This window comes from Amblyraja radiata, chromosome 8 (genome assembly GCF_010909765.2).
Source record: "Amblyraja radiata isolate CabotCenter1 chromosome 8, sAmbRad1.1.pri, whole genome shotgun sequence".
NCBI lineage: Eukaryota > Metazoa > Chordata > Chondrichthyes > Rajiformes > Rajidae > Amblyraja > Amblyraja radiata.
This window is the reverse complement of record NC_045963.1, coordinates 42,854,544-42,880,819: the sequence shown is the minus strand read 5'-3', so window position 1 is coordinate 42,880,819 and position 26,276 is coordinate 42,854,544. Positions and strand designations below refer to the sequence as shown.

Sequence of the window (26,276 nt, the reverse complement as noted above, 5' to 3'; positions counted from 1 at the left end):
TGCTTAACCATGCACACTACAGATTGATGCAAGCATGTTTTCTGTGAGGGACCGAATATTATCATGACATGGCCATAGCATGGGTCTTTTCCTCTTGAATCTTCAATCATCAATCTCTGTTGTGCCCAGTCACAGCAAGGTAGGTTGATAAAGAAAATGAATCGATCTGTTTGACACCTTTGAAGGTAGACACAGTAACAACATCAAGAGGGGAAAAATAAATACATAATATTTCCCTTCTGCTCTAGGATTTTGTAATTTAAAAGAAATAAAGAGAATGGAAGTGTACTTTGATTTTCTTTTTCTTGTAACATACTTGTTACTGTATTATTATTATTACCTGACCAGACCTATACCATACTTTTGAATGTACATAGTATCTCTTTTACTCTGTGCCCACTAAGAAGATGAATCATGGAAGTAGGTGACTATATTGAATCAATCATGGAACTTGGCAAGTGAGATTGTGGGGGGGGGGGGGGGGGATGGGGATATCAACTTTAAATGAACAGAAACATTATATTTGTGAGAACTTGTGTAATTTTTCTGCTTGATATTTAAATCATCTCCTGAAAAGCAAAGTAAAGACAGAGCTGTTCAAATGCATCTAAAAGTCACTTTAATTGTCATCTGAGACACTCGAGCAGAGCATCATCGTCATCAGACTTGTCACTGTCAGGGTGAGGTCCCAAGAAGCCTCGCTCAACCTCAGCTGAAATTGCCGATATGGTAAGGACGAGATCAAGGAGAGTGCAGATGTTGGGTAGCTCTTCTGGTGTGGGACTTCAGGAACACCATGCTGTATCACAACAACCCTTTCAGCAACATGGCTGTTACTTGGCACTACACTGGAGCATTAGGGGGAGCGTCAATGCCCAAATTTCAGGGTGGGTTTCTGATGAAAAGCGGGGGAGGACTGGTAAGCGATAGACAGAGACAGAGAGCGACAGAAAGAGCAGAGGCAGAGATAGACAGAGATGGAGACAGAGACAGAGACAGAGACAGTTTGAAAGACAGGGACAGAGACATGTACATGGATAGGACAGGTTTGTAGGGATATGGACCAAACGCAGGCAGGTGGCTTTGCAGTTTTTCTCCCCCTCCCGTGGGGTGAGGGATTGAAGGGCCTGTCCCACTTAGGCGACATTTTCGGCGACAGCCTGAAAAGAGGTTGTCGTGTCGTGGTCGGGTCCGGACGAGTCGTGATGCATACAGAGAAGCACGTGTGAAGCGCGGTGTCTCCCTTTCACCCCAGGATTTTGGAATGTTCAAAATCCAGTGGCGACATTTGGGTCTCTCATCATGTCGTGCGCCCCGTCACACGCTAATGTATGCTGTCCTGCAGGTCACGCCCGGTTAGGGCTAGGGTTGGGGACCACAGATGTGCTGAAAATTATTCTTCCTTCAATGCATGGATTTTAAACAATAATATATTAAAATTAATACAATAAAATCAATTGTGCAAATGAAAAGATGTCTGAATCGTTCAGTTTTATTTTGTATTGGTCCGCTTCCAGATCCAAATCACCGTCTCTAACTTTACACGGGGATGGATTCGCTCTCCCCTCCACCCCCCTCTTCCCCCCCCCCCCCCATCCCTCCTTCTCCACTCCCCCCTACCCTTCTCCCTTCCCCCCTCTTCCTCCTCCCCGCTCCACCCTTCTCCACTTCCCCCCCTCCCCTCACATCCTCTTCTCCCCCTCTCCTTCCCTTCTCCCATTTTCCAACCCTCCCCCCTCACTTTCCCCGATGCCCCCCATTTGTGGACCCAGCCTGTGACAGCTAGATCCCACTAATAGTACTGCACAAAGTCTACTCCACATCATCTGTTTTAGTAACATTGACTATGGGATAAATGCAGACTTTGGGAACAACACCCCCCACCTCCCTCCCCCTCCGCCCCCTCGCCTTGCTTCAAAATGGGTGGTGGGCATTTAGATTCAGTGGCCGGAGCAGGTGGGTGGCACTGGTACATTGCCAACATTGCCTGTACCCAGTTGAAAAGCCCACTGCCTCTGGGGGTTTGGAGAGACCATTGGAAGAGAGATCTGCCTCTGGGACAACTCGTGACCAATAGTTTAGTTCCCATGCAGAATATTGGGGGTTCGAGTCCAACCCCTGGGGCCCCTGTGTCACATTTAGTTCAGAGATAGTGCCCTTCGACCCACTGAGTCCGCACCGACCAGCAATCCCCCGCACACTATCCCACACATGCTAGGGACAACTAATAAATACAAAGCCTATCAACCTAGAGTTAGGGTCAACTCCCTCACTCCAAAGGCACACAGGTTGTAAAAATTGTCCCTAGTGTGTGTGGGATAGTGTACGGAGGATCGCTGGTCACAGGCTGGGTCCACAAATGGGGTTGGGGAAAGTGGGGGGGGGGGGGGGTTGTAGAAGAGACAGGGGGATGTGAGGGGAGGGGGGGGGGGGGGGGGGGGGAGTGGAGAAGGGGAAGAAGAGTGGGGCGGGGAGATGGGAGGAAGGGGGAAAGGGAAGAAGCGACTCAGGCGCTCGACACCGCTGCAAATTGTTCTGTTGCTGTTGTTCCCTTAAAGGGCCTGTCCCACTTTGCGATTTTTTCAGTGACACCCGTAAAACCATCACTGACGCTCCGCAGTCGCCGAAAAATTCGCAAAGTGGGACAGGCCCTTTAAGGGAACAACAGCAACAGAACAATTTGCAGCGGTGTCGAGTGCCAATCTGCTGCCTGAGCCGCTGGTTCACAAACAAGCAGCAACTCCACAAGGCAAGGCAGGGAACAGCAATAAGGCAGGAGCTCTCTGAGAAACGCCGGCACAGTTTGCATCAGGCCGTCCGCTGTCCACATCAGCCAAGCTTTCCTTCACTTGCCAAGCCGGGCAAAATGACACGGCTTTTAGTTTGCCCGGCTGGACTTTAGGTGGCCATTGGCACCCGGGCAACCGTTAATTTCGAGCCCTACCAATTAACCTATAAAGCCACACTCCTTCGGGATGTGGGAGGAAACCTGGGCAACCAGAGGAATCCCACGCAGTCACAGAGAGAACATGCAAACTCCACACAGATAGCACTAGAGGTCAGGATCAAACCCAGGTTATTGACACGGAGAGGTAGCAGCCCTACCAGCTGCAGAGAGCTGGCATTGTCTTTAATATTTAAAATTACAAGGTATTTCACAGCTACAAATCACACAAGAGTTTCATGTGATGAGGGTGGAAAGTTTCTAGAGAAATGTTATCCTTTTCAAAACTTACCCATCTCATTTGATATTTTCAATGGACAGAAATTCAATTCTACAGTAAACATTTGCTTGCAAGCAAAAACATAAATATGAGTTTTTAGTTTAGTTATTGTCACATGAACCGATGTATAGAGAAAAGCTGTTGAAAACCTTAAAGCTGAGTGCGGTATCTCAGTGGTTGTAAAACCAGACATGTAATCCTGTCTGGATTTTAGAACTGAAATCGAAACATTGCAACACTAATTTTTAGGTCACTTCATTTTATTCTAAACTATGAAACGGGCACAAAAAGCTGGCCAATGTTCAATACCGTGCCTCATCCACACTTGCTGCAAGGCTATGATGGATTGATAAGGCGGATTGATAAGATGCCTTGCAGGTGATGTGTAGATGAATTAAAGAGAAAGCAAAGGGCAAAATTACTTTCCCCATCTTGACAATGCCGCGACTCTCAAAACAGCTTGCTAATGCACACAATTCCACAGGGGCTCTAACCGAGACTCTAAAACCACCTTTCAACCATGAAGACAGCACAGCCTGGTCACATCCTGACCACACACTCACTCACTAGACTGACTGAAAAGGCAACCTTCCATAACTCATTACAATGTTATTAACCAAAATACAATGCTATTAACCAAAAATTAACCAAAAATAAAAACGAGAAAATGAAAGCTTTTCACTATACCTCGGTACCAATGACAATAATAAACCTAAACCCGAACCTGCAGCAATTACAACAATGCTCCAAAGGTAGAGGCTGTTGCTGCATTAATTTATAATGTGGAACTCGTACAAACCAGATGAGAGCTACATGGAAAAGGACAACGTGCTGGAGTAACTCAGCGGGTCAGGCAGTATCCCTGGAGACCATTGAAAGGTGACATTTCGGATTGGGACCGTCTGAGGAAGGGTCCCAACCTGAAACGCCTATCCATGTTCTCTAGTGATGCTGCCTAACTCACTGAGTTACTCCAAGACTGTGGCTTTTATTGCAAACTAGCATCTGCAGTTCCTTGCATCTCAATGACAGTCGTACAGACTCCATTTTCACATCTACAGCCCCAGAAAGAGAAAAATCTTCTGAGTAAACATCTACTTTAAGATGTATTTGAAAACTAATTTTTGAATTTAAATGTGCAATATAAAAACTGAGTGACGATTCTTACCTTGACAAGTCATACTGCCGCTTTGTCTCCGGATCAGTCACTATGCACTCTACCGGCACTTCCGGACAAGCATATTCAGTGTACCACTTGAAGTTATAAGTGTGCTCATCTTCCTCCTAAAGCAATTAAAAAAATAATGGGTAATTCCATATTTTCCTTCATTGTCCTTTGACCCATTTACACATGCATTTGTCCACCCTTAATCTTTACGCCGCCTCGGAAAAGCAGCCAAAATAATCATAGACTTGTCCCACACTAGTCATTCCTTTACCCTGTTCCCATCGGACAGAAGCTTGAAGGAGCGCACCACCAGACTCAGGAACAGCTGGTTCCCCTCTTCTGAACAGTCCTTCCATAAATTAGGGTACTGTCCGGTTCACCTCTACCCTATTGCAGACATTGGATTTAGTCAATGGAACTGGTGTGCTACCATGCTGAGAACTATATTCTTCACTCTGTATCTCCCCCTTTGCACTATTCGAGTTTGGCTTGAATGTATTTGTATATAGTATTATCGGATTTGATTAAATAACATGCAAAACAAAGCTTTTCACTGGACCTCAGTACATGCGACACTAAACCTAAACTACCCGAATCAGGAACAACTTCTTCCTCTCAGTTATTAGGCCTTTGAATGTTCTTTCCATTTGCTAGAATACAGTCCAAATGACCTCCACCCAGTTGTGGACATTGGACTTATTCTCTGGAACTGATGCTCTATAATGCTGAAAAATATATTCTGCTCTCTGTATCTACCTCTTCGCTCTGCCTATTGTACACGAGTTTGACGATTGTATTTATGTATATCTGATTTGATTGAATAGCATGCAAAACAGCTTTTCATTGTATGTCAGTACACATGACAGTAAGAAACCAAAACACTGAATTGTTCCTCAACCCCCTGCACGGATTTCCCTGGCTGTTAACTTGGCTGTTCTGTCCACATTGAAATCAACCATTGAAATCATTGAAGTCATTAGTAGGTCATGGCAAGCTGTCTAGGATGCTTTAAGGAAATTTAGAACCACACCTGGAATTCCTTACTCAAGATCCTAAGTTGGATATCAGCAATATTATTTAAAAAAACGAGTTGCTGTGTTTTAACAATGCCGCAGGCTTTTTATTCAGTCCACAACTGACCTCAAATACTGGATGTCCCATTCCTGCTTCGCGATCACACAGGAACATTATGAGAGCAGAACGCTGTGTGTGTTCTTGATCATTGTATGATGTCCCATTTGTATACTCCAGATGAATGATCCCATCGTAATATAACAGTCTGGAGTTGGATACTCCTAGGCTCCATGCCTTTCCACTATTAAGGATCAGACACAATTAGAACATAATTGGGAATCAATTTCAACTTCATGCAAGCAAAAGTTTAAAATCCTTTTGTAGGAAGTGTTTCAGGTAGAAATGTCAAGATTTAATACATTTCCTAACTTATTGCAAACATTTCATCAATAATATGCACCACCATTAATTGCAGAGGGATCTCCTGAAAATGGATCTATAAAACCGCAAACTACAAATTTTGTTTCTGGCCCTTGTAAAAGACCTCAAGCACTAGAATATTACCACAATATTACTTATGGACCAGAGAAGAGTGCAGCACAGGAACTGGGTCTTTGGCCCACAAGGTCCATGCCAAATTAAATTAATCTCCCCTGCCTGCATCTGATCCATGTCCATCCATATCCATTCTTCAATAATTTATTGCCAGCAAACTGAAATGTCACCAAAAAAAAGATACAAAGTGCTGGAGTAACTCAGCGGATTAGGTGACTATTCCTATCCACATTCTCCGGAGATGCTGCCTGACCTACTGAGTTACTCCAACACTTTGCATCTCTTTTTTTATAAATCAGCATCAGCAGTTCTTTGTATCAACAAAAATGTCAGTTACACAACCATATTATTTACACTAAGTAACAATGATACTTACTCCTGCGTCACCTGACAAGCACCTGAATTTGCATCACAATTTTGTTGGGAGACGTTGTCACAGACATTGATGTAGAAGGTGTACTTCTCAGACTTAACTTCATATCTGCTGTTCTTCTTGGTCAGGGATGAAAGGTCAAAAAAGCCTAAAGAATTAAAGAACAACAAGCTCCCAGTTCTTAAAAACAAAGAAATTGTGCGTTTTTCAGGTCAGAAGACTTCCTTTTCTCCAAAGGAAAGCGAATAATTAGGGTGGCATAGTAGCGAGCCATTTTCAGAACAATTTGCATTCCCTCTAATCGCAACCAGCAATTTTATTATTAATTCAATGCTACTAGAACGCGTCTGTGTATTCACTGTCTAGGCCCCCAAATTGAATCTACCTCAAATTGCCTCACCATGCCAGAGACCCGGGTTCAAACCCAACCTCGGGTGCAGTCTGTGTGGAGTTTGCATGTTCTCTCTGTGACTGTATGTGTTTTCCCCAGGAGCTCTGGTTTCCTCCCATGTCTCAAAGACTTGAGAGTTTGCTGTGTAGGGAATGGATGCGAAAGTGGGATATCATACAACTACTGTGAAACATAGAAACATAGAAAATAGGTGCAGGAGTAGGCCATTCAGCCCTTCGAGCCTGCACCGCCATTCAATATGATCATGGCTGATCATCCAACTCAGTATTCTGTACCTGCCTTCTCTCCATACCCCCTGATCCCTTTAGCCACATGTAACTAACTCCCTCTTAAATATAGACAATGAACTGGCCTCAACTACCTTCTGTGGCAGAGAATTCCTCAGATTCACCACTGTGTGTGAAAAATGTTTTTCTCATCTCAGTCCTAAAAGACTTCCCCCTTATCCTTAAACTGTGACCCCTTGTTCTGGACTTCCCCAACATCGGGAACAATCTTCCTGCATCTAGCCTGTCCAATCCCTTAAGAATTTTGTAAGTTTCTAAATTCTAAATTCTAGCGAGTACAAGAAGAGTCTATCCAATCTTTCTTCATATGAAAGTCCTGCCACTCCCAGGGATGACCGATGGTCGTTGTGGACTCGTGGGCCGATGGGCCTGTTTCCATGCTGTACCATTCAATCAATCAAATCATCCATATGAAATTTGCATTCAGATTAATCAGCTGTCCCCCCCCCCCCCCCCCCCCCCCCCCCAGCATTATATTGCACCATAGACACTTGCCTGTGCTTTTGCCAATCTCTGTCCTGACTCACTCACCTGTTGGCATTCATTCTCCTCATTCACCTGAATCAAAACCTCTCTTAATTTACTCCTTGTTTAGCTATCCATCTATTTCTGTGGATTTTTTTGTTTCCTGTATATTTAGCATAATTTAAAGTGTGAATAATTACAAGTAGCACGTCCTTCTGATGTAGCAAGTTCTGGTTGGGAAAACTTTTCCAAATATTGCTCACCAGCTCGTGGTATCAGGGTGTGAAGAGTAATATATTTGTGGTGAGGAGCAAATGAATGTCAGCAACAAAGCTCTTGCATAACATCAGACTAGAGAAATCAATCACATTAATGACTCATAAAGTTGTCAATAAATGTATCGGTTGTTCACACAATAAACTCCTAAAAACAATAGGATTAGAGTGAATTTCATAAGTTCTACAAGCAGAATTAGGCCATTCGGCCAATCAAGTCTACTACACCATTCAATAATGGCTGATCTATCTTTCCGTCTCAACCCCATTTTCCAGCCTTCTCCCCATAACCCCCGACACTCTTACATATCAAGAGTCTGTCAAACTCGGCCTTAAAAATATCAATTGACTTGGCCTCCACAGCCTTCTGTGGCAATGAATTCCATAGGCGAAGAATGGTGTGTAATTAGATGGTTTTGCTGGCGAGAATTAGCAGAGGAAACTGGAATTACATCCAACGATCCACAGTCCAGCATCAGCAGCCATGAAATGCAGTGCATCGTCAAAATATTTTACAACCCGTGGTAAGTTTAGTGGGCTGATATTCTGGGCAATGAAACTTGCTGCAATATTTGCATATTCCATTACAAGTTAATCTGAGAAGGGTGTGTTCTCCACAACTTGTGACATTCAGTACCAGACATTCAAGCAAAGACTAGCGCAACATTTCCGACTGTTTGACACTCCGAATTACATCCACTGAAGTAAGTTTAAAGTGGACAGTGAAGTTTCACACAGGTTGGAGGCAAGGGTTCAGGTGCTTACCAGCCTCTGGGTCAGAAACCCTGCAATGATCGCCATGGGTTTTTGACAGGGTGCAGGCAGCCGGCGTGCGCCATTCAATCTCGTGCAAGCACTCGTCCAGCCCAGAATTCAGGATGGGTGGACTTTCCAGGTCGCCTGCGAGGAAGCAGAAAATTATAAATATAGCAGGCTTACCGGAATCCTGCCAGCTAGAACAGAGTTCCACATAAAGTTTCCAGTAGTGGGAGAGTCTAAGTCAAAGGGTTCAGCCTCAGAATAAATGGACATACCTTTAGAATGGAGATGGAGGAATTTTTTCATGGTGTTATATTAATTACATATTCTGTTATATATTCTGTTACTATATTGTGAATCGGCATGGAAATAACCACTTTGGCCCACCTGAGACCGCGACGATCAGTGATCACCCATACACTAGTTCTATCCGACACGCTAGGGACAATTTACAGAAGCTGATTAACCTACAAAACCTGCATGCCTTTGGGATGTGGGAGGAAACTGAAGCACATAAAATGATGCAAATACGTGGACTTAAATCAAGAGAAGTCATAAAAATGTGGCTTACAGTCAAAAAGTAAAATGAAGAAGAGTCTCAAATTTGGAAGGAGGTATCGGAGGCAGATACTATAACAACACTTAAAGGATAGGTACATGGATAGGAAATGATTAAAGGGATATGGGCCAAATGCAGGAGAATGGGACCAGATAAGATAGGGTAACTTGGTCGGCATGGACGAGTTGGGCCTAAGGGCATATTTCTATGCTGCGTGACTTTATGACGTAGGCTTCTATCCAACTGCAGAAATTTAAATTATGCTGGAGCATATGTAGGGAGTTCCTGCTCTCTGTGTACTGAGCAAGTGCAAATATCCAACTGCAGAGGCACAGCTGGTAGAGCCGCTACTTCACAGCACCAGAGACCCAGGTTCAATCCTGACTTTCGGCATTTGTGTGGAGTTTGCATGTTCTTCCCGTGGCCGCGTGGGCTTCCTCCCACATCCCAAAGACATGTGGGATTGTCCTCTAAATTGCCCCTACTGTATAGGGAGTGGGTGAAAAAGTCAGATAAGGTAGAATTTGTATGAACAGGTGATCGATGGTCGGCGTGGACCTGGTGGGGCAGAGGGCTTATTTCCATGCTGTAACTCGAAACTAAACATGTAGCCTTTAAAACCAGGAGGGATAACTCCTGTACCCCCTCCAATTCCCCCATGTCCCCAATCCATTTTGAGGACCTGAGTGGTTCTAATATCTTTGTGAGAAAAAAGGAAAACCTACAGATATTAAATATTTATTTTCTCTTTCAGATGCATTTTAGTGGGAAATGCAGTAAACAGGCTCCGATGAAGTAAACCAATTTCTACAAACCAAGACCCATGGTTCACTGTGCTTCCACATGATCAATAAATGGTGCTCTTCTAGTTTCCAGATACTAAATAATTTATTTTAATCTGCAAATTTACACAACTGCTTAAAGGAGTCGAGGAACTGCTGATGCTGGAATCTTGAGCAAAACACAAAGTGCTGGAGGAATTCAGCTGGTCAGGCAGCATCTGTGGAGAACATGGACAGATTATGCTTTTGGTTGGAACGTTTTTTGGACTCGAGTAGTTTTTAAACAGATTAAAGACCGATTAAAGGACAAAACAGGGTGGATGAGGAGGAAGTTAATTATCAAGATGGTTATTCGTGATTGGAGCTAGTGTTAGATTGACTGACTCGATCGTGTCCTGACCTAACAAGGTTGTTGGGCATTGTACACTTTCCAAAAGCACCACACCCCTGCAAAGTACACTATCTACAGAGGATGCCATCTCTACCACGCTGCACACAGTACTCACGCATCTGGAAAACAAAAACACATACGCCAGAATCCTGTACATTGACTTCAGCTCAGCGTTTAACACCATCATCCCACAGAGACTTGTGGAGAAACTAACCCTACTGGGCCTCAACACCACCCTGTGTCACTGGATCTTGGACTTTCTGACAGAGAGGCCACAGTCAGTCCGTGTTGGCAAGAACACTTCAGGCTCGATCACGCTGAGCACCGGCTCCCCTCAAGGCTGTGTGCTCAGCCCGCTGTTGTTCACATTGCTCACACATGACTGTGCTGCCAGATGCAGGGACAATAAGATCATAAAATTCGCGGATGACACAACAGTGGTGGGACTCATCAGCGGAGATGACGAATCAATGTACAGGGAGGAAATAAAACAACTAGTGGACTGATGCGGCAAAAATAATCTAGAATTAAATATCGACAAAACGAAGGAGATGGTTGTCGACTTCAGGAGGGCGCAGCCAAATCATACACCCCTCAACATCAGTGGCACTACAGTGGAGAGAGTGGAGAGCATAAAGTTCCTCGGTGTGCAAATTACAGACAGCCTCACCTGGTCCAGGAACACCACTGGGACCGTCAAACGGGCCCATCAGCGACTGCACTTCCTGAGGAAACTAAACCAGGCCTCACTCCCCACCAACATCCTCAGGACTTTCTACAGGGGTACGGTGGAGTCTGTACTCACGTACTGCATAAATACGTGGTACTCCACCTGCAACTGCTCGGACAGGAAGGCTCTGCAAAGGGTAGTGAGGGGAGCAGAGAGGATCATTGGCGTCTCCCTACCCTCGGTACAAGAACTGTTCCAGAGCCGCTGTCTGAAAAAAGCTCAGAGAATTGCTAAGGACAAACTGCACCCCCTCCACATACACCTGGATCTTCTGCCATCAGGCAAGAGATATCGAAGCATCAAAGCCCGGACTACAAGACTGCTAAACAGCTTCCTACCACAGGCTGTGAGGCTGCTAAACAGTCACTCTGTACTCAGTCACTTGATTCTGCGGCTTGGCACGGACACTTTAATAACTGGCACTGCCCACTTTAATAACTGGCACTGGTCACTCAAATCAGCTGCCCCGGACATTTTTATGATTGGTTTTATTGTATTTTAACGTTGTGTTTTACCTGCTTTTAACTATGTATACTGTTCCATCAGGGACTGGATTGTTTTTTGTGTTATTATGTGTGAAATGTTTTAAATTTCATGTGCGATGCTCCGCTATTCCCTGGGAAACGTCTTTTCATTTTGCACTGTACAACTGTTGCTTGCAAGATGACAATAAAGGTTGATTGATTGATTGATTGATTGATTCAAGCTCCAACCCAAAGCTCCCCAAATCTTCCCCTCACCCAAGTGGACCCTCTATTAATTTAAATCTCATTGTAGCCTAACCCCAGAGTCATCTTGATTTTCTTTCATTCCACCATAGAAACTACCCGGTTCTCTGATAGTTTATGTCCTTTAGAGGGAGGTGGGACATTTACCCAGTATAGTACATGTAGGTTTAGAAACAATAGACACAAAGTGCTGGAGTAACTCAGCAGGTCAGGCAGCTTCTCTGAAGAACGTGGATAGGTGGGGCTGTTCTGACCCAAAACGTCACCTTTCTATGTTCTCCAGATACTGCCTGACCTGCTGAACGACTTTCATTCTTTAGGGAACGAGGGTTTCCCTCTTCGACTATAGATGAAGCTCTCACCAGGGTCTCTTCTATATCCCGTAGCTCTGCTCTCACTCCATCCCCCCCCCCCCCACCCCCCCACTCGTACCAAGGGCAGAGTTCCCCTTGTCCTCACCTTCCACCCTACCAGCCGTCACATGCAACAAATAATCCTCCGACATTTTCGCTACATCCAACGGGATCTCACCAATGGCCACATCTTCCCATCTCCTCCCCTTTCGGCTTTCCGCAGAGACCGCTCCCTCCGTAATTCCCTGGTCAATTCGTCCCTTCCCACCCAAACCACCCCATCCCCTGGTACTTTTCCTTGCAACCACAGGAAATGCTACACTTGTCGCTTTACCACTCCCCTTGACTCCATCCAAGGACCTAAGCAGTCTTTCCAGGTGCGGCAGAGGTTCACCTGCACCTCCTCCAATCTCATCTATTGCATCCGATGCTCCCGGTGTCAGCTGCTCTACATCGGTGAGACCAAGCGTAGGCTTGGCGATCGCTTCACCCAACAATAACTAACCTGACCTCCCGGTGGCTCAGCACTTCAACTCCCCCTCCCATTCCGAATCCGACCTTTCTGTCCTGGGCCTCCTCCATAGCCAGAGTGAGTCCCACTGCAAATTGGAGGAGCAGCACCTCATATTTTGCTTGGGAAGTTTACACCCCAGCGGTATGAACATTGACTTCTCCAATTTCAGGTAGTCCTTGCTTTCTCCTTCTTTCCCCTCCCCTTCCCAGCTTTCCCACAGCCCACTGGCTCCATCGCGTCCTTTCTTCTTCCCGCCCCCCCCCCCCCACCCCCACATCAGTCTGAAGGGTCTCGACCCGAAACGTCACCTATTCCTTCACTCCATAGATGCTGCCTCACCCGCTGAGTTTCTCCAGCATTTTTGTCTACCTGCTGAAATACTCCAATACTTTGACTTTTGTGTACCAGCACCTGGAGTTCCTTGTTTCTACATGGAGGTGGAGACTTAATGTCACTGATTCTCACTGGCAGTCTAAATAGCTTAGCCAATCAGTAAACATGGGTGGTTACAGACTCTTAATTAAAGGCAACTTTATCAGCTATCTAGACGCTGCCAATGGAACCGTACCCTGGATCCAACTCTGGACTCAAGGCTGGTTAAACATTTCCTGACGTGAGAGGCCAAGTACACATGAACTTACCGGGATTACATACAAAAGTAATAATAGTTTTGCTTCGAGCATTTCCTCTACACGAATCACCATCTGAATAAACAAGTTGAATATTACTGCCTTCTTTTTTCGGAGATGAAACAAATTTCCCAAGACTCTTTGCTCCATCTTGACCTTGAAGGGGACAAAATTAGAAAAGGGAACTTAACTGTGGTCGATGGTTATTTCTGCAGTGTTCTTTCCACAAAGTTACTTCACATTTGGACTACATAAATATTTAAAATAAACTTTTCCCTTCTACAATGTTCGTCTGGACCCCTCAATCAATACTTTCCTTTCCTCTAGGTGAGGATCTCTGGATAGGATAGGTTTGGAGGGATATGGGTCAAATACAGGCAGGTGGGACTAATGTAGATGGGATATGTTGGTCGGCGTGGGCAAGTTGGGCCACATGGTCTATTTCCACATTCTACGACATCATATATCAACTCAAAATAATTTTTTGGAAACACATTTTATCAAATCCAAAAGTGACTAATTCTTCTTGCGAATAAAACATAAACCAAAGGAATAGTTAGATCTCAAGCCGGGTGTTAGCAGCCAGGTTGTTGTCTCTGCGTCAATGTCTGCCAGGCCCTGAGCTACATTTGGTGGCTGGTAGAGCATCTTAAGCATCATTATGCAAAGTGTCACACTAAAACCCAAGTTTGACTGTTCTGACCACTGAGACAGACTGATGGGCTACTTGCCTCCAGCACTACTCCCTTTAGCTTCAGTTTTGCACTCGGGCTCAGTAGCAGACACACACATTTCTAACCGGGTTGCAACTCAAATGCAAGGGATTGGCCAGAATTTTGCCTAGTTATGAACACTCTAGACTAATTAATGGGGATGATGGGACCTCAACAGAAAACATTCATAGGGTTAGCCACGTCACAAAGTGACGGAAGCTCAGTTGGTGAATATTTAAGACTAAGATTAAGAGTTTATTGTACAATAAAAGGGAAGTGGGGCTCAGGCATGTGAAGTGGATTTGAGATTTAAAACTAGCTATCGACAAGGCAGACAGACTTGAGGACTTTGTAGCTGCTCCTACATTTTATTCATGCCTTTTTAAATTCTTCGTAGAGTCCTTCATGGGTATAATGCTATAATTTGTTGAAAGCAATTGCTTAAATCACCTTGCATCTGTAGTGACATAACTGAGAGACCAGTGTTCGAACCTGACCTTAAACCTTGTCTGTGTGGAGTTTGCATTTTCTCCCTCTGACTGTGGGTTTTATCCGTGTACTCCGGTTTCTCCCACATCCCAAAGACATGCAGGTTTTTAGGTAACTTGGCTCTCGATACAATCGCCCCTATCATGTAGGGATTAGATGGTGAAAGTGGGATAACATGGAACTAGTGTGAACGGGTGACTATGGTTGGCGTGGACTCGGTGGGCCGAAGACTTGAGATACAGCGTGGAAACAGGCCCTTCTGACCGACGTGTCCATGCTGACCAGTGATCATCCCGTACAGCAGCACCATCCTACACACAAGGGACAATTTACAGAAGCAAATTAATTTACAAACCTGCATGTTTTTGGAGTGTGGGAAGAAACCTGAGCACCTGGAGAAAACCCACAGAGTCACAGGGAGAACGTACAAACTCCGTACAGACAGCACAAGTGGTCAGGATCAAACCCAGGTCTCTGGTGCTGTAAGGCTCCACTCTACCCCTGCACCACTGGGTCTTCTGAAGGTCCTGTTTCTATGCCATAATTTTTCAATCATTGACTACTGGCATAAATAAATTCACAAATCACAGAAATTTTACTTACCCACCGAACAAATAGCTGCATCCTCAGGACATCCCATGGTTGCATTATCCTTGAGGACTCTGTGGCACACGTTAACGTAGTACCGCTTGAGATCAGATGCCACCTGGGTGCTGTCCAACACCTCCCAATTGTGTGCGTTGTCAGATTCAGCAATATCCTTTGCTGCAAATTAATCATTTTTCTGTTTTTATTTTTAAGGACATTACTTGTACCAATACTAATCAGCCTGTTGGGCGGAAGCTGCAGTTTGGCCTTATCCGATTCAGACGGCCTTTTCTTATAGAAATAATGTACATAAAAACATTTGATCTCACTGCAATGGTACACCTCATCAATGAGCCTCCTGCAAAAGCAGAATTAATTTATAGGGCAAAGGAACACATCACCCATACTGGAGAACCAAAGTCCCATGTTAGGCTCTGGTACACAAACAAAACAAAGTGCTAGAGTAACTCAGCGGGTCAGACAGTATCTAAGAACATGGATAGGTATCCTTTCAGTTCAGGACCCTTCCCCAGACTCTGCTAAAGTTGATGAAACTAACGAGTTCTGTATGGGTGCAGGAGGAAGACCTCTCAAAAACCTGTGCTTTCTTATATCAATCAACTCGTTCGGATTCTCCGACCACCCGCCCAACTTGTGGTAACTACATTCAAGTTCTTGACAGTGTTCGAGTCAGAGCCAGAGTTTCTGCTGCAGAAACGGGCAGAGAAACGGCAAAATAAGTTTAACTCGAGCAAGTGCGAGGTGTTGCACTTTGGAAGGTTGAATGTAAGGAGAAAATGTAGTTAATGGCAAGACCCTTAACCACATTGATGTGCAGAGGGATCTTGGAGTCTAAGCTCATAGCTCACTAAAGGGAGATAGAGTGGTAAAGGCAGCATATGGTATGCACGCCTTCATTGCTAGGGGCATTGAAAATGAGAGTCAGGAGGTCACGATGCAGCTTTATAGGCCTTTGGTTAGGCCACATTTGGAGTATTGTGTGCAGTTCTAGTTGCTCCATTGCATGAAAGATATGAAATCTTTGAAAGTTGAATGGAGATGTATGAAAACAAGTTTTTTTAAATGTATACAGAGGGTAGTGGGGGGTCTGGAACACTTTGCTAGGGATGGCGGTGGAGACAGATACGATAGTGGCATTTAAGAGTCTTTTAGATAGGCACATAGAAGTGCAGGGAATAGGAGGGAGGGATATGAATCACATGCAGGTAGATGAGATCAGTTCAGTTAGGCATCTTGTTCGGTCCGTTCCTGTGCTGTACTGTTCCGAGTCATATAGCACAGAAATATGTCCTTTGGCCAACTTTGATCAGCCCATGTTGATCAACATGCCTCATCTAAAGTAGTCCCACCTGCCCGTATTTGGCCCATATCCCTCCAAACCTTTCCTATCCATGTATCTGTCTTAATATTTTTTAATTTAATTTGAACCATGACTTGTTTAATATACAACTTTTTTTTTCAATAATAGTCTATAGATTTAGATTTCTAACATTGCCGTGCAAAAGGAAAAGCATGTTTATTTCATAAAGAAATTGTGATAAACAATGAAAAATTATATTTAGATGTTCTACATTAATTGAAGGAGTATGGAAATTGTGACTGGTGGGAATGCTCACCATTATAATTAAATCATTACTCAGAGCTGGTATAACACCAGGACATTTGGCCCATTAAGCCTGTGGTAACTCAAATAAAATTGGATCTTCACAGTTTGTATTTATTCACAAACGTTTATCAATAGAAAACTTTACCTGCATATCGTGTCAAGGGTGAGAGGTCATACCACTTCCTTCCATCAGAGGTCTGACAGAGAAGGCCTTTATCCTTCACACATGCATACTTTGTACCCCAGTCAAAGATATAGGTGCAATCAACTTCAGCGCTAAATTCTGGTTTCCCCTTTCCTTCATTGTCTTTAAAAGAGAATAGATATAGTAACAGACTATAAATTAATGAGTTAAACACTGATCCACAGAAGACTCTCAGCACTGAACATTGACACAAACGACATTACATTTTAAAGAGTCTTCCTCATAGCCTTAGTTATACACTAAAAATAGGACATTTGACCTTCAGTTAGTCTAATTATCAAAAATGTTTTAATATATAGCAATACACTCAAGATTTTTTAATTACACAGCTATAGCTGATACCACCGGGTGGCACCAGCAATGGCTGCCTCGCCAACAATCTGTCCGCCTCTTCCTTTTTTGTGTTTTAATAGTATGTGTCAAATGTATGTTTTTAGTGTTCTTTAGCTTGTTTCATGTGGGGGTGGGGTGGTCGTGGGAAACTTTTTCTAATCTCTTACAGCGATATTTTTCCGTATCGTACCTCCGTCCACACTGGGGCCTAACATCGAGAAGTTGGCGACCTTTTCTGGAGACCGACTTTAGAGTGCTCCACCATGGCAGCCTGCAGGACTTTAACATCGTGGAGCCCACGATCCCTTTGCCAGGGATCGACCTCGGAGCTCCAACCGTGGGTGCTTGCGGACTTAACATCACGGAGCCCGCGGAATCTGGTCAGAGACCGACTTCGGGAACTCCAAGCTGCAGGAGCTTCGACCGCCCCCACGTGGGGGCTCCGATTGTCCCGACGCGGGGGCTTCGATTGCCAGCTGCGGGAGCTTTGATCGACCCAACGGATAGTTCGACTGCCCCGACTGCGGGAGAAGAGGAAGAAGATTGGACTTTTTTGCCTTCCATCACAGTGGGGAATCCGCTGTGGTGGATGTTTATGTTAACTTTTATGTAGTTGTGTTTTTCGTATGGCTGTATGGTAATTCGCATATCACTGTACCTTAATTGGTACATGTGACAATATAATACCTTTGAAACCTTTGTAGTTTGTCTGGATTTCTATTTACAGAAGCTTAATATAAAGGCAGGTCTTGAGAGTGTTGACAAAAAAGTGTGTGACAACACATTTTCTTGTCAACACTCTCCTTAAGATATCATTATATTAAGCTTCTGTGAACTAGACATGTTATGTATATGAAAAACAAACATTTAATAAAGGGGCAGTTGACATTGAGTTAAAGGTATGATAGTGAGGTTGAAGAGTTAGGCGAAGTGGTGTGAAGCTTGTGGCACAGATAAACCTTCTCTAGAACAGTGGTAACAATTATGTAATGTTTGGAAACCTTCATCCAAATTGACAGCTTAAAAATATCTAAATTCATTAATATGAAAATACATTACAAGACACGTTTCTTCAAATCGTAAATTTGGATATTAATGCCTTCTGTTCGATTGTATCAGAATGAACAGAGCTTCCGGTCTCAAAATAAAAACGGTGTGCTAAATATTGCTGCAAGGGAATGTTACTTGTTATTCTCTTACACAAAAGAACTGGCACTGCAAGCTGCCTCTTCACGTGATAGCACGGTGAAGCAAGGTGCGCCAGGCTAGGTTTATTTACATTTCTCCTCCCCCACACAGTTCTTCAAACATTGAGAAAAGTAACACTGGCAGTTCAGGGATGAGACTATGGAAGGTGTGGCCACACAATGGTTGAAGCATTGAACACTGACACCACGAGAAAACTTTGTGAACATGAGGGAGAGGACACAGAAGGGTTTCAAAAGGGGAGAGGATACAGACAGAGAAGAGTCATTATTGGTATATGTACCAAGAATTACAGTGAAAAGATGTTGTTTGTGTGCTATCCAATTAAATTAACGTGTGCTATCCAATTAAATCATACAACACCATACATAAAAACAATCAAGCCATACACAAGTAGACACAAACTGCTGGAGTAACTCAGCAGGACAGGCAGCATCTCTGGAGAAGGAATGGGTGACGTTTCGAGTCAATAGACAATAGACAGCACCGCCATTCAATGTGATCATGGCTGATCATCCCCAATCAGTACCCTATTCCAGCCTTCTCTCCATATCCCCTGACTCCGCTATTTTTAAGAGCCCTATCTAGCTCTCTCTTGAAAGCATCCAGAGAACCCGCCTCCACCGCCCTCTGAGGCAGAGAATTCCACACTCACCACTCTCTGTGAGAAAAAGTGTTTCCTCGTCTCCGTTCTAAATGGCTTACTCCTTATTCTTAAACTGTGGCCCCTGGTTCTGGACTTCCCCAACAATTGGGAACATGTTTCCTGCCTGTAGCGTGTCCAGACCCATAACAACCTTATGTGTTTCAACGAGAACCCTCTCATCCTTCTAAACTCTAGAGTGTACAAGCCCAGCTGCTCCATTCTCTCAGCATATGACAGTCCCACCATCCCGGGAATTAACCTTGTAAACCTACGCTGCACTTCCTAAAATTAGGGGACCAAAACTGTACATAATACTCCAGGTGTGGTCTCACTTGGGCTCTGTACAACTGCAGAAGGACCTCTTTGCTCCTATATTCAATTCCTCTTGTTATAAAGGCTAACATGCCATTCACTTTCTTCACTGCCTGCTGTACCTTCTTCAGATACAAGCTGTACGCAAGTATGGGACGGCACAGTAGCGCAGCGGTAGAGTTGCTGCCTTACAACGCCCGGGACCCTGGCTCAATCCCGACTACAAGTGCTGTCTGTATAGAGTTTGTACATTCTCCTTGTGACCGCATGGGTTTTCTTCAGGTACTCTGCTTTCCTCCCACACTCCAAAGATGAACAGATTTGTAGGTTTACTTGCTTTGGTAAAATTGTAAATTATCCCTATTGTGTAGAATAGTGCTAGTGTATGGGTTGATTGCTGGTCAGCGTGGACTCAGTGGGCCGAAGGGCCTATTTCTCTATATCTCTAAAGCACAACAGGTAGGGAGCAAAGAGAAAAATACCAGTGCAGAATATAATTTTACAGCATTGTGGCGTTACAATTTCAGACAAAAAGTCCAACGTCCGGAATTAGGCAAAAAGCTTAAATGAATAAAGGTAGACTAGCTATGCCAAATGCTCCAATCTCATGCTGTAAAATCTAGAGTTTATCCTCATTGCAATCAATTCAGCAAAGATAATGGTCAGTACAATGTTATATAGATCAGATAGGACAAAGCTGATATTGGTAGTAAGCATTGTATTTGAATGCTTTCGAAACCAGTGCAAAGATATTTAACAAATCTACAAGACATTGAATCAGAGGCAAACAGCATGGAATCAGGCCCTTCAGTCCACTAATCCATGTCGACCATCACCACCCATCTATACTAATCCTACATTTAAACTTTTTTTTTAAAATAAATAGTTTCCGCACATTCTCATCAACTTTCCAAGATTCTACCACTCACCTCACACTGGGGAAAAGTTACGGTGGCCAATTAATCTACCAATCTGCATTTCTTTGGGATGGGGGAGGAAACCTACACAATTACAATGAAAACATGCAAACTCTACAGACAGAGATTGGGATGGAACCCAGGTCTCTGGCGCTGAGAGGCAGCAACACAAATAGTTATTTCACTGCGCTGTTCTATAGCTTTTCTATGTTTTCTGCAGCTCAGAGTCCTTGCTGTCCTCAGAAAAGACAGAAATTCAGTTCAAGTAGAAATTGGAAATTCAGTTTTAACAAGATAGCTCTACAAAACATTAGACAAACACATAGCCCAGGTAATATCTCAACAAATTCTTAACACAAATTAAAGTTACATGACTTTAGTTTAGTCAAGCTGATCAAAACATGGCAAATTATTAATCCTACCAGCTGTTGCATTACAGTGGAAGTTTATTATCGTCATTCGTCGAAATCCCGAACTACAAGAATTGCCATCAGGTAATGTCAATGTCAGATCACCATCCGAATACCTGTTTTTATAAAGAGATACTCTTGAAATAAGCACTAAAAAAACAAAGCTACAAATACATCAAATTATAACCAAGTAGGCAACGAGCTATTTAATACAGCTTGGCCCGTACTTTAGAAATACTTGGTTGTAACGGCTGCAGATGCAAATTCATTACACATCAGAATTCAATATTGTTTTAAAATGTAATGTGGTTATTAGAAAGGCCACGGATTCTTTTTCGATTCACTTATACGATAAAAGAGTCACCGACAAGCCCAGTAACTAGATCCCATTCCAATCTTCTCCAGAAGAGGAAACGAGGAACTGCGGATGCTGCTTTACCAAAAAAGACAAAGTGCTAGAGTAAATCAAAGGTTAAGGCAGTATCTCTGGAGAACATGGATAGGTGAAGTTTCAGGTTGAGACGCATCTATCCAGATTCTTCAGAGATGCTACCTGACCCACAGAGACACTCCAGCATTGTGTCTCCTTTACACCTTATGAGTTGTCTTGAATTCTGGTCGTGACTGTAGTGAATGCAATGAACGTATTCTTCCCATACCATTGGATAGCAAGTTGATACAATGCAACCATTAACAGCCGGTCTTCCAGAAAATTTATGTTATTTCAATGAATACACATTTTCTATTGTCACACAGTTAAATAAGTACATTTTCTAAATGCTCCAGTACATTGAAAGGAAACGCAAGGATTACTGAGGTGGGATAGAGGATCAGTTTTGCTATATCATGTAGATTCTTCAGCACTGTTGTGACCATCCCCAACTCAAATACCATGTTCGAAACACAACCTCAACTCCATCGTGAAGAGGTATCACCCATTTTGATTCCCAAGGTATAAATCATTAATTTATACTCTTATTACTTTGGACAACATGTAAACATCCATTTACCATCAACCTTCTCTTTACTGACATGTCCTGACCTTTGAAATTCCCCCCGTTCCAACTTCCACCAACATTTGGAAATCTTGTTCCCTCCAAAGGGAATCATCAATGACACTTTGTCACATAAACCTACAAACAGTGACATTCTTTTTTTGCGTACAGCTCAGTAGCAATCTTATTATCAGCAAGTTCAATGGTAGAAACGGGACACGTTACAACCTTCTCCAGCCATGGCATCTGGAATTTCTCAGCACATTCTGAAGAACGGTCCTGACTTGAAACATCGCCTGTCCACAAATGTTGCCTGACCTGCCAAGTTAATCCTGAACTCTGTGCTTTGCTTCAGATTCCAGCTTCTGCAGTTCCTTGAGTCGCTGGAATGTTCTGCTTGGACTCCAAGTCTCTCAATCGGTTTTTAATGCAGATTAAATCCGTGCCTTCTCCAAGGCTTTCGTTATCAGCAAGGACACACACACCCCCGGCCATGCTCTCATTTTACTCCTGCCACCAGGAAGGTGATACAGCTTCCTGCCATCAGGAAGGTGAATCAGCTTCTTCCCAACAACCATCAGGCTATTGAACACCACAAATACCAACCTGCTCTTTTATTTATTGAACTTTTTGGTTCTTTTATTATGTTATTATGCTTACAATTTAAAAAAATCAATGTTATGTTTCAATACATATGACAATTAAACACTATTGGCTCATGCAAATACCTCGCCTGCAAGTTATCTGATAATACTTAACATCTTACATCTGATAATACTTACTCTTACATCGGTTGGAAGCTGCATACTAAATCTCGTTGCACTGACGTGCAATGGCAATAAAAGATATTATTATTATTATTAAAGGAAGTCAATAAGGGAACAGGTTACAAATTGCTGTCACTGAACTGCAGCGCCTCAAATCAAATCTGAGTTCTCAAAGTTGAGAGCTAGGCATGTGATGGCTCAAGCCAGGAGGTGACAGCTATCAGCAGCAAGAGTAGAGGGTTCATATACAGGACACCTTCAATGGCTTCAAGACCTCTCACAGCACTCCACAGGCAACAAAATACTTCAGACAAGGTGATGACGTAAGCAGAGAGAATAACACCTAGTACAGGAGTGCAAGGAACTGCGGATGCGGAACACAAAATGCTGTAGTAACTCCGAGTCAGGCAGCATCAGGATGCATTACTGCAGCACTGTGCTCTAATACCCAATACAATATGGTTTTATCAATATGGAAGCTTCCCTTTATTAACTTTACCATGACAAATGCCAAGAACTCTGATTTAGATCAGCATTGGAAATTAGTCTGACGTACAATCTACCTCATTGGAGACCCTCGTACTATCCTTAATCGGACTTGATCTTGCACTAAATGTTATTCACTTTATCCTATATTTGTACATTGTGGACGGCTTGATGATAATAACTGAGCTAATCTTTCCACTGACTGGATAGCACACAACAAAAAAGCTTTTTGTTGTACCTCAGTACAGATAATAAACTAAATCATGATCTACAGCAAAAGATGACAGTGTTGCAGTAATTCAGCAGGTTAGTAACTGAGTTACTCCTGCATTTTGCGTTTTTTTCGGAAACCAGCATCTGCAGTTCCTTGCATCTGCACGAGCTGCCATGTTAACTGAAAATCAAATTACGTACCTGAGTGTCTGGTTTTTGAAACGCCCAGCAATCTTTCGGAAATCAACTGTCTTTTTAACCTGACATGATGCCACAAACCCCTTGTCATCTTTGCAGCCTCCAGACTTGGTCATTCCACAAACATTCAGGTAATAGAAGTATTCGTCTGTGGCCCCATCCCTCTTCTTAGGGACAACACGGTATGAACCAAAACCTGAAATATAAAAATATGGGAAGAGTAATATTTAAAATGACAGCATTTAATTCATTTAAGCAAGCAGCAAAGTAGTTGTCAATATATGTTGCTATTTTCAACACAGAAGGCCAGGGAGTGCAAGGGAAAGATAAAGAAAGGGGAAGATACGAGTCGCCCAAGCCAGAACCTATAAGGTGGACAACTGGAGTTTGCACCTTGTCTTTGTGATCACGTGGGTTTCCTCCGGGTAATTTAGTTTCCTCCCACATCCCAAAGATGTGGGTTAATTGGCCTCTAAAATTATCCCTAATGTGTAGGGAATGGATGCAAAAGTGTGATAACATAGAACTAGTGTAAACAGATGGTTGGCGTAAACTCGGGGGGGCCGAAGAATATATTTCCATGCTGTACCTCTAAACAATACTAGATTGAAACCATCAGTACTTGTGTTTCTTTAACACTTAAAATTATTTCTAGAACAACCAATAACCTGGCCTATGTTTCTATAATTTATTAACAGCTTCCGACATCCATTGATCTACTGTTAATCCAGTTGCACAGGTAGAGTCAAAAAGCAAGAGACTCAAGAGTGTTTTATTGTCATACGTCCCAAAATGGAACAATGAAATTCTTTCTTGCGGCAACACAACTGATATGTAAACAGAGTACTATGTAAACACCATAATAAACAAGTTCAGATATACAACAATAATAGTGCAAAGACAAAAACAATGCCCCCAATTTAATGCAGTTCAGAGCCCATTTGGATGCTGTAGTGTTTAATGGCCTGATGGTTGTAGGCAAGAAGTTGCTCCTGAACCCGGATTTTACAGTTTTCAGGCTCCAATACCCTTCTGTACTGTTATCAAAAGTGCTCTTCTTACCAGGCTTGGAAAGGGGAGTCAGGTCAATGGAGATGTCGTGCTGGTCACTGTTAAGCTGGCAGGTATGGCTTATTAGGTAATCTGTGGGGCAAGCATACTCCGTCATCCATTCAATTTCATAACGACAGTTAACACTGGCAATCATCTTGGGGCTTGTACCCTGCGAGAGTAACAGCAAAGTTTTGTTAGCATATCAAGTTTTAGAGAATATTACATTTTACAGCACTTCCTCATTAACTGCCAATGTGAAATTATTTATGCACACCAAATTCAAACCAAATCATAATTGGCCATGATAAAAACACTTGTTCATTTACCCCATTCGGTACTTTGTACATATACCTTCAATGTCCTAATATCAATGATTAATTATAACGATTTAAAAGTGTAGAGATAAAAAATGACTTCCAGTTTACTTTAGTTTAAAAATGCATCATAACATAGAAATTGTTCCTAATGTAGAGGGAGTGAATGCGAAATTGGTACATAGAAATGGTCCTATTGGCAGGCCGAATCCATGCCGACCATCGATCACCTGTTCACACTAGTACTATGTTATCCCATTTTCACAACTACTCCCTGCACACTAGGGCCAAATTTAGCAGCTAATTAACCCACAAATCCATTTATGTTAGCGATAAGGTCATGTGGTAGGAGTAGAATTAGGCCATTCGGCCCATCAAGTCTACTCCGCCATTAAATTATGGCTGATCTTTTTGCTCCCTCCTAACCCCATTCTCCTGCCTTCTCCCCATAATCTCTGACACGTACTAATCACAAATCCTATTATATAAGGAGATAAAATCCACGCAATCACAGGGAGAATGTGCAAACTCCAGAGAGCACCTGAGATCACGATTGAACTCGTTTTTATAGCTATGTGAGGTCACGGTTCTACAAGCTGCATCACTGTGCCCCTGCTAAATCTTGTTGGTGCCCAGTACTTGAACACATACTGCTTATACACATCTCAGACTAAATCCAACTATATATATATATATATATATATATTTTATTTTATTTTTTTCCCGTCCTGCAGCACCAAATTAAACTATGATATCAACGATTTAGACAAGGGAATTAAATGTAACATCTCCAAGTTTGCAGATGACACAAAGCTGGGTGGCAGTGTGAGCTGCGAGGAGCATGCTATGAGGCTGCAGGGTGACTTGGTTGGGTTAGTGGGCAGATGCATGGCAGATGCAGTATAATGTGTATAAATGCGAGTTTGGTGGCAAGAACAGGAAGGCAGATTATTATCTGAACGGTATCAGATTTGGAAAAGGGGAGGTGCAACGAGACCTGGGTGTGCTTGTACATCAGTTACTGAAAGTAAGCATGCAGGTACAGCAGGCAGTGAAGAAAGCTAATGGCAAGTTGGCTTTCATTGTGAGAGGATTTGAGTTTAGGAGCAAGGAGGCCCTACAGCAGTTGTACAGGGCCCTGGTGAGACCATACCTGCATTGTGTGCAGTTTTGGTCTCCTAATTTGAAGAAGGACACTCTTGCTATTGAGGGAGCGCAGCGCAGCGTAGGTTCACCAGGTTAATTCCCGGGATGGCGGGACTGACATATAATGAATGAATGGGTCGACTGGGCTTGTATTCATTGGAATTTAGAAGGATGAGAGGATATATTAAAAAAACATATAAAATTCATAAAGGATTGGACAGGCTAGATATAGGAACAATGTTCCTGATGTTGGGGGAGTCCAGAACCAAGGGCCACAGTTTAAGAATGAGGGGTAGGCTATTTAGGACTGAGACGAGGAAAAACTTTTTCACCCAGAGAGTTGTGAATCTGTAAAATTCTCTGCCATAGAAGGCAGTGGAGGCCAATTCACTGGATGTTTTCAAGTAAGAGTTAGATTTAGCTCTTGGGGCTAAAGGAAT

General features: G+C 43.2%; 1 protein-coding gene across 1 annotated transcript in view; it reads right to left on the bottom strand.

Annotated features, from left to right (window-relative positions):
* The window catches only part of igf2r (insulin like growth factor 2 receptor), a 113,532-nt gene that overhangs the window by 57,064 nt on the left and 30,192 nt on the right, over positions 1-26,276 (bottom strand). The window contains exons 8-17 of the mRNA XM_033025705.1: positions 24,386-24,545; positions 23,327-23,519; positions 20,677-20,780; positions 16,781-16,942; positions 15,024-15,185; positions 13,231-13,374; positions 8,539-8,673; positions 6,338-6,482; positions 5,533-5,707; positions 4,393-4,508 (exon numbers count right to left, since the gene is read on the bottom strand). Coding sequence (XP_032881596.1) covers positions 4,393-4,508; positions 5,533-5,707; positions 6,338-6,482; positions 8,539-8,673; positions 13,231-13,374; positions 15,024-15,185; positions 16,781-16,942; positions 20,677-20,780; positions 23,327-23,519; positions 24,386-24,545 — 1,496 coding nt within the window. The remainder of the gene's footprint in view (positions 1-4,392; positions 4,509-5,532; positions 5,708-6,337; positions 6,483-8,538; positions 8,674-13,230; positions 13,375-15,023; positions 15,186-16,780; positions 16,943-20,676; positions 20,781-23,326; positions 23,520-24,385; positions 24,546-26,276) is intronic.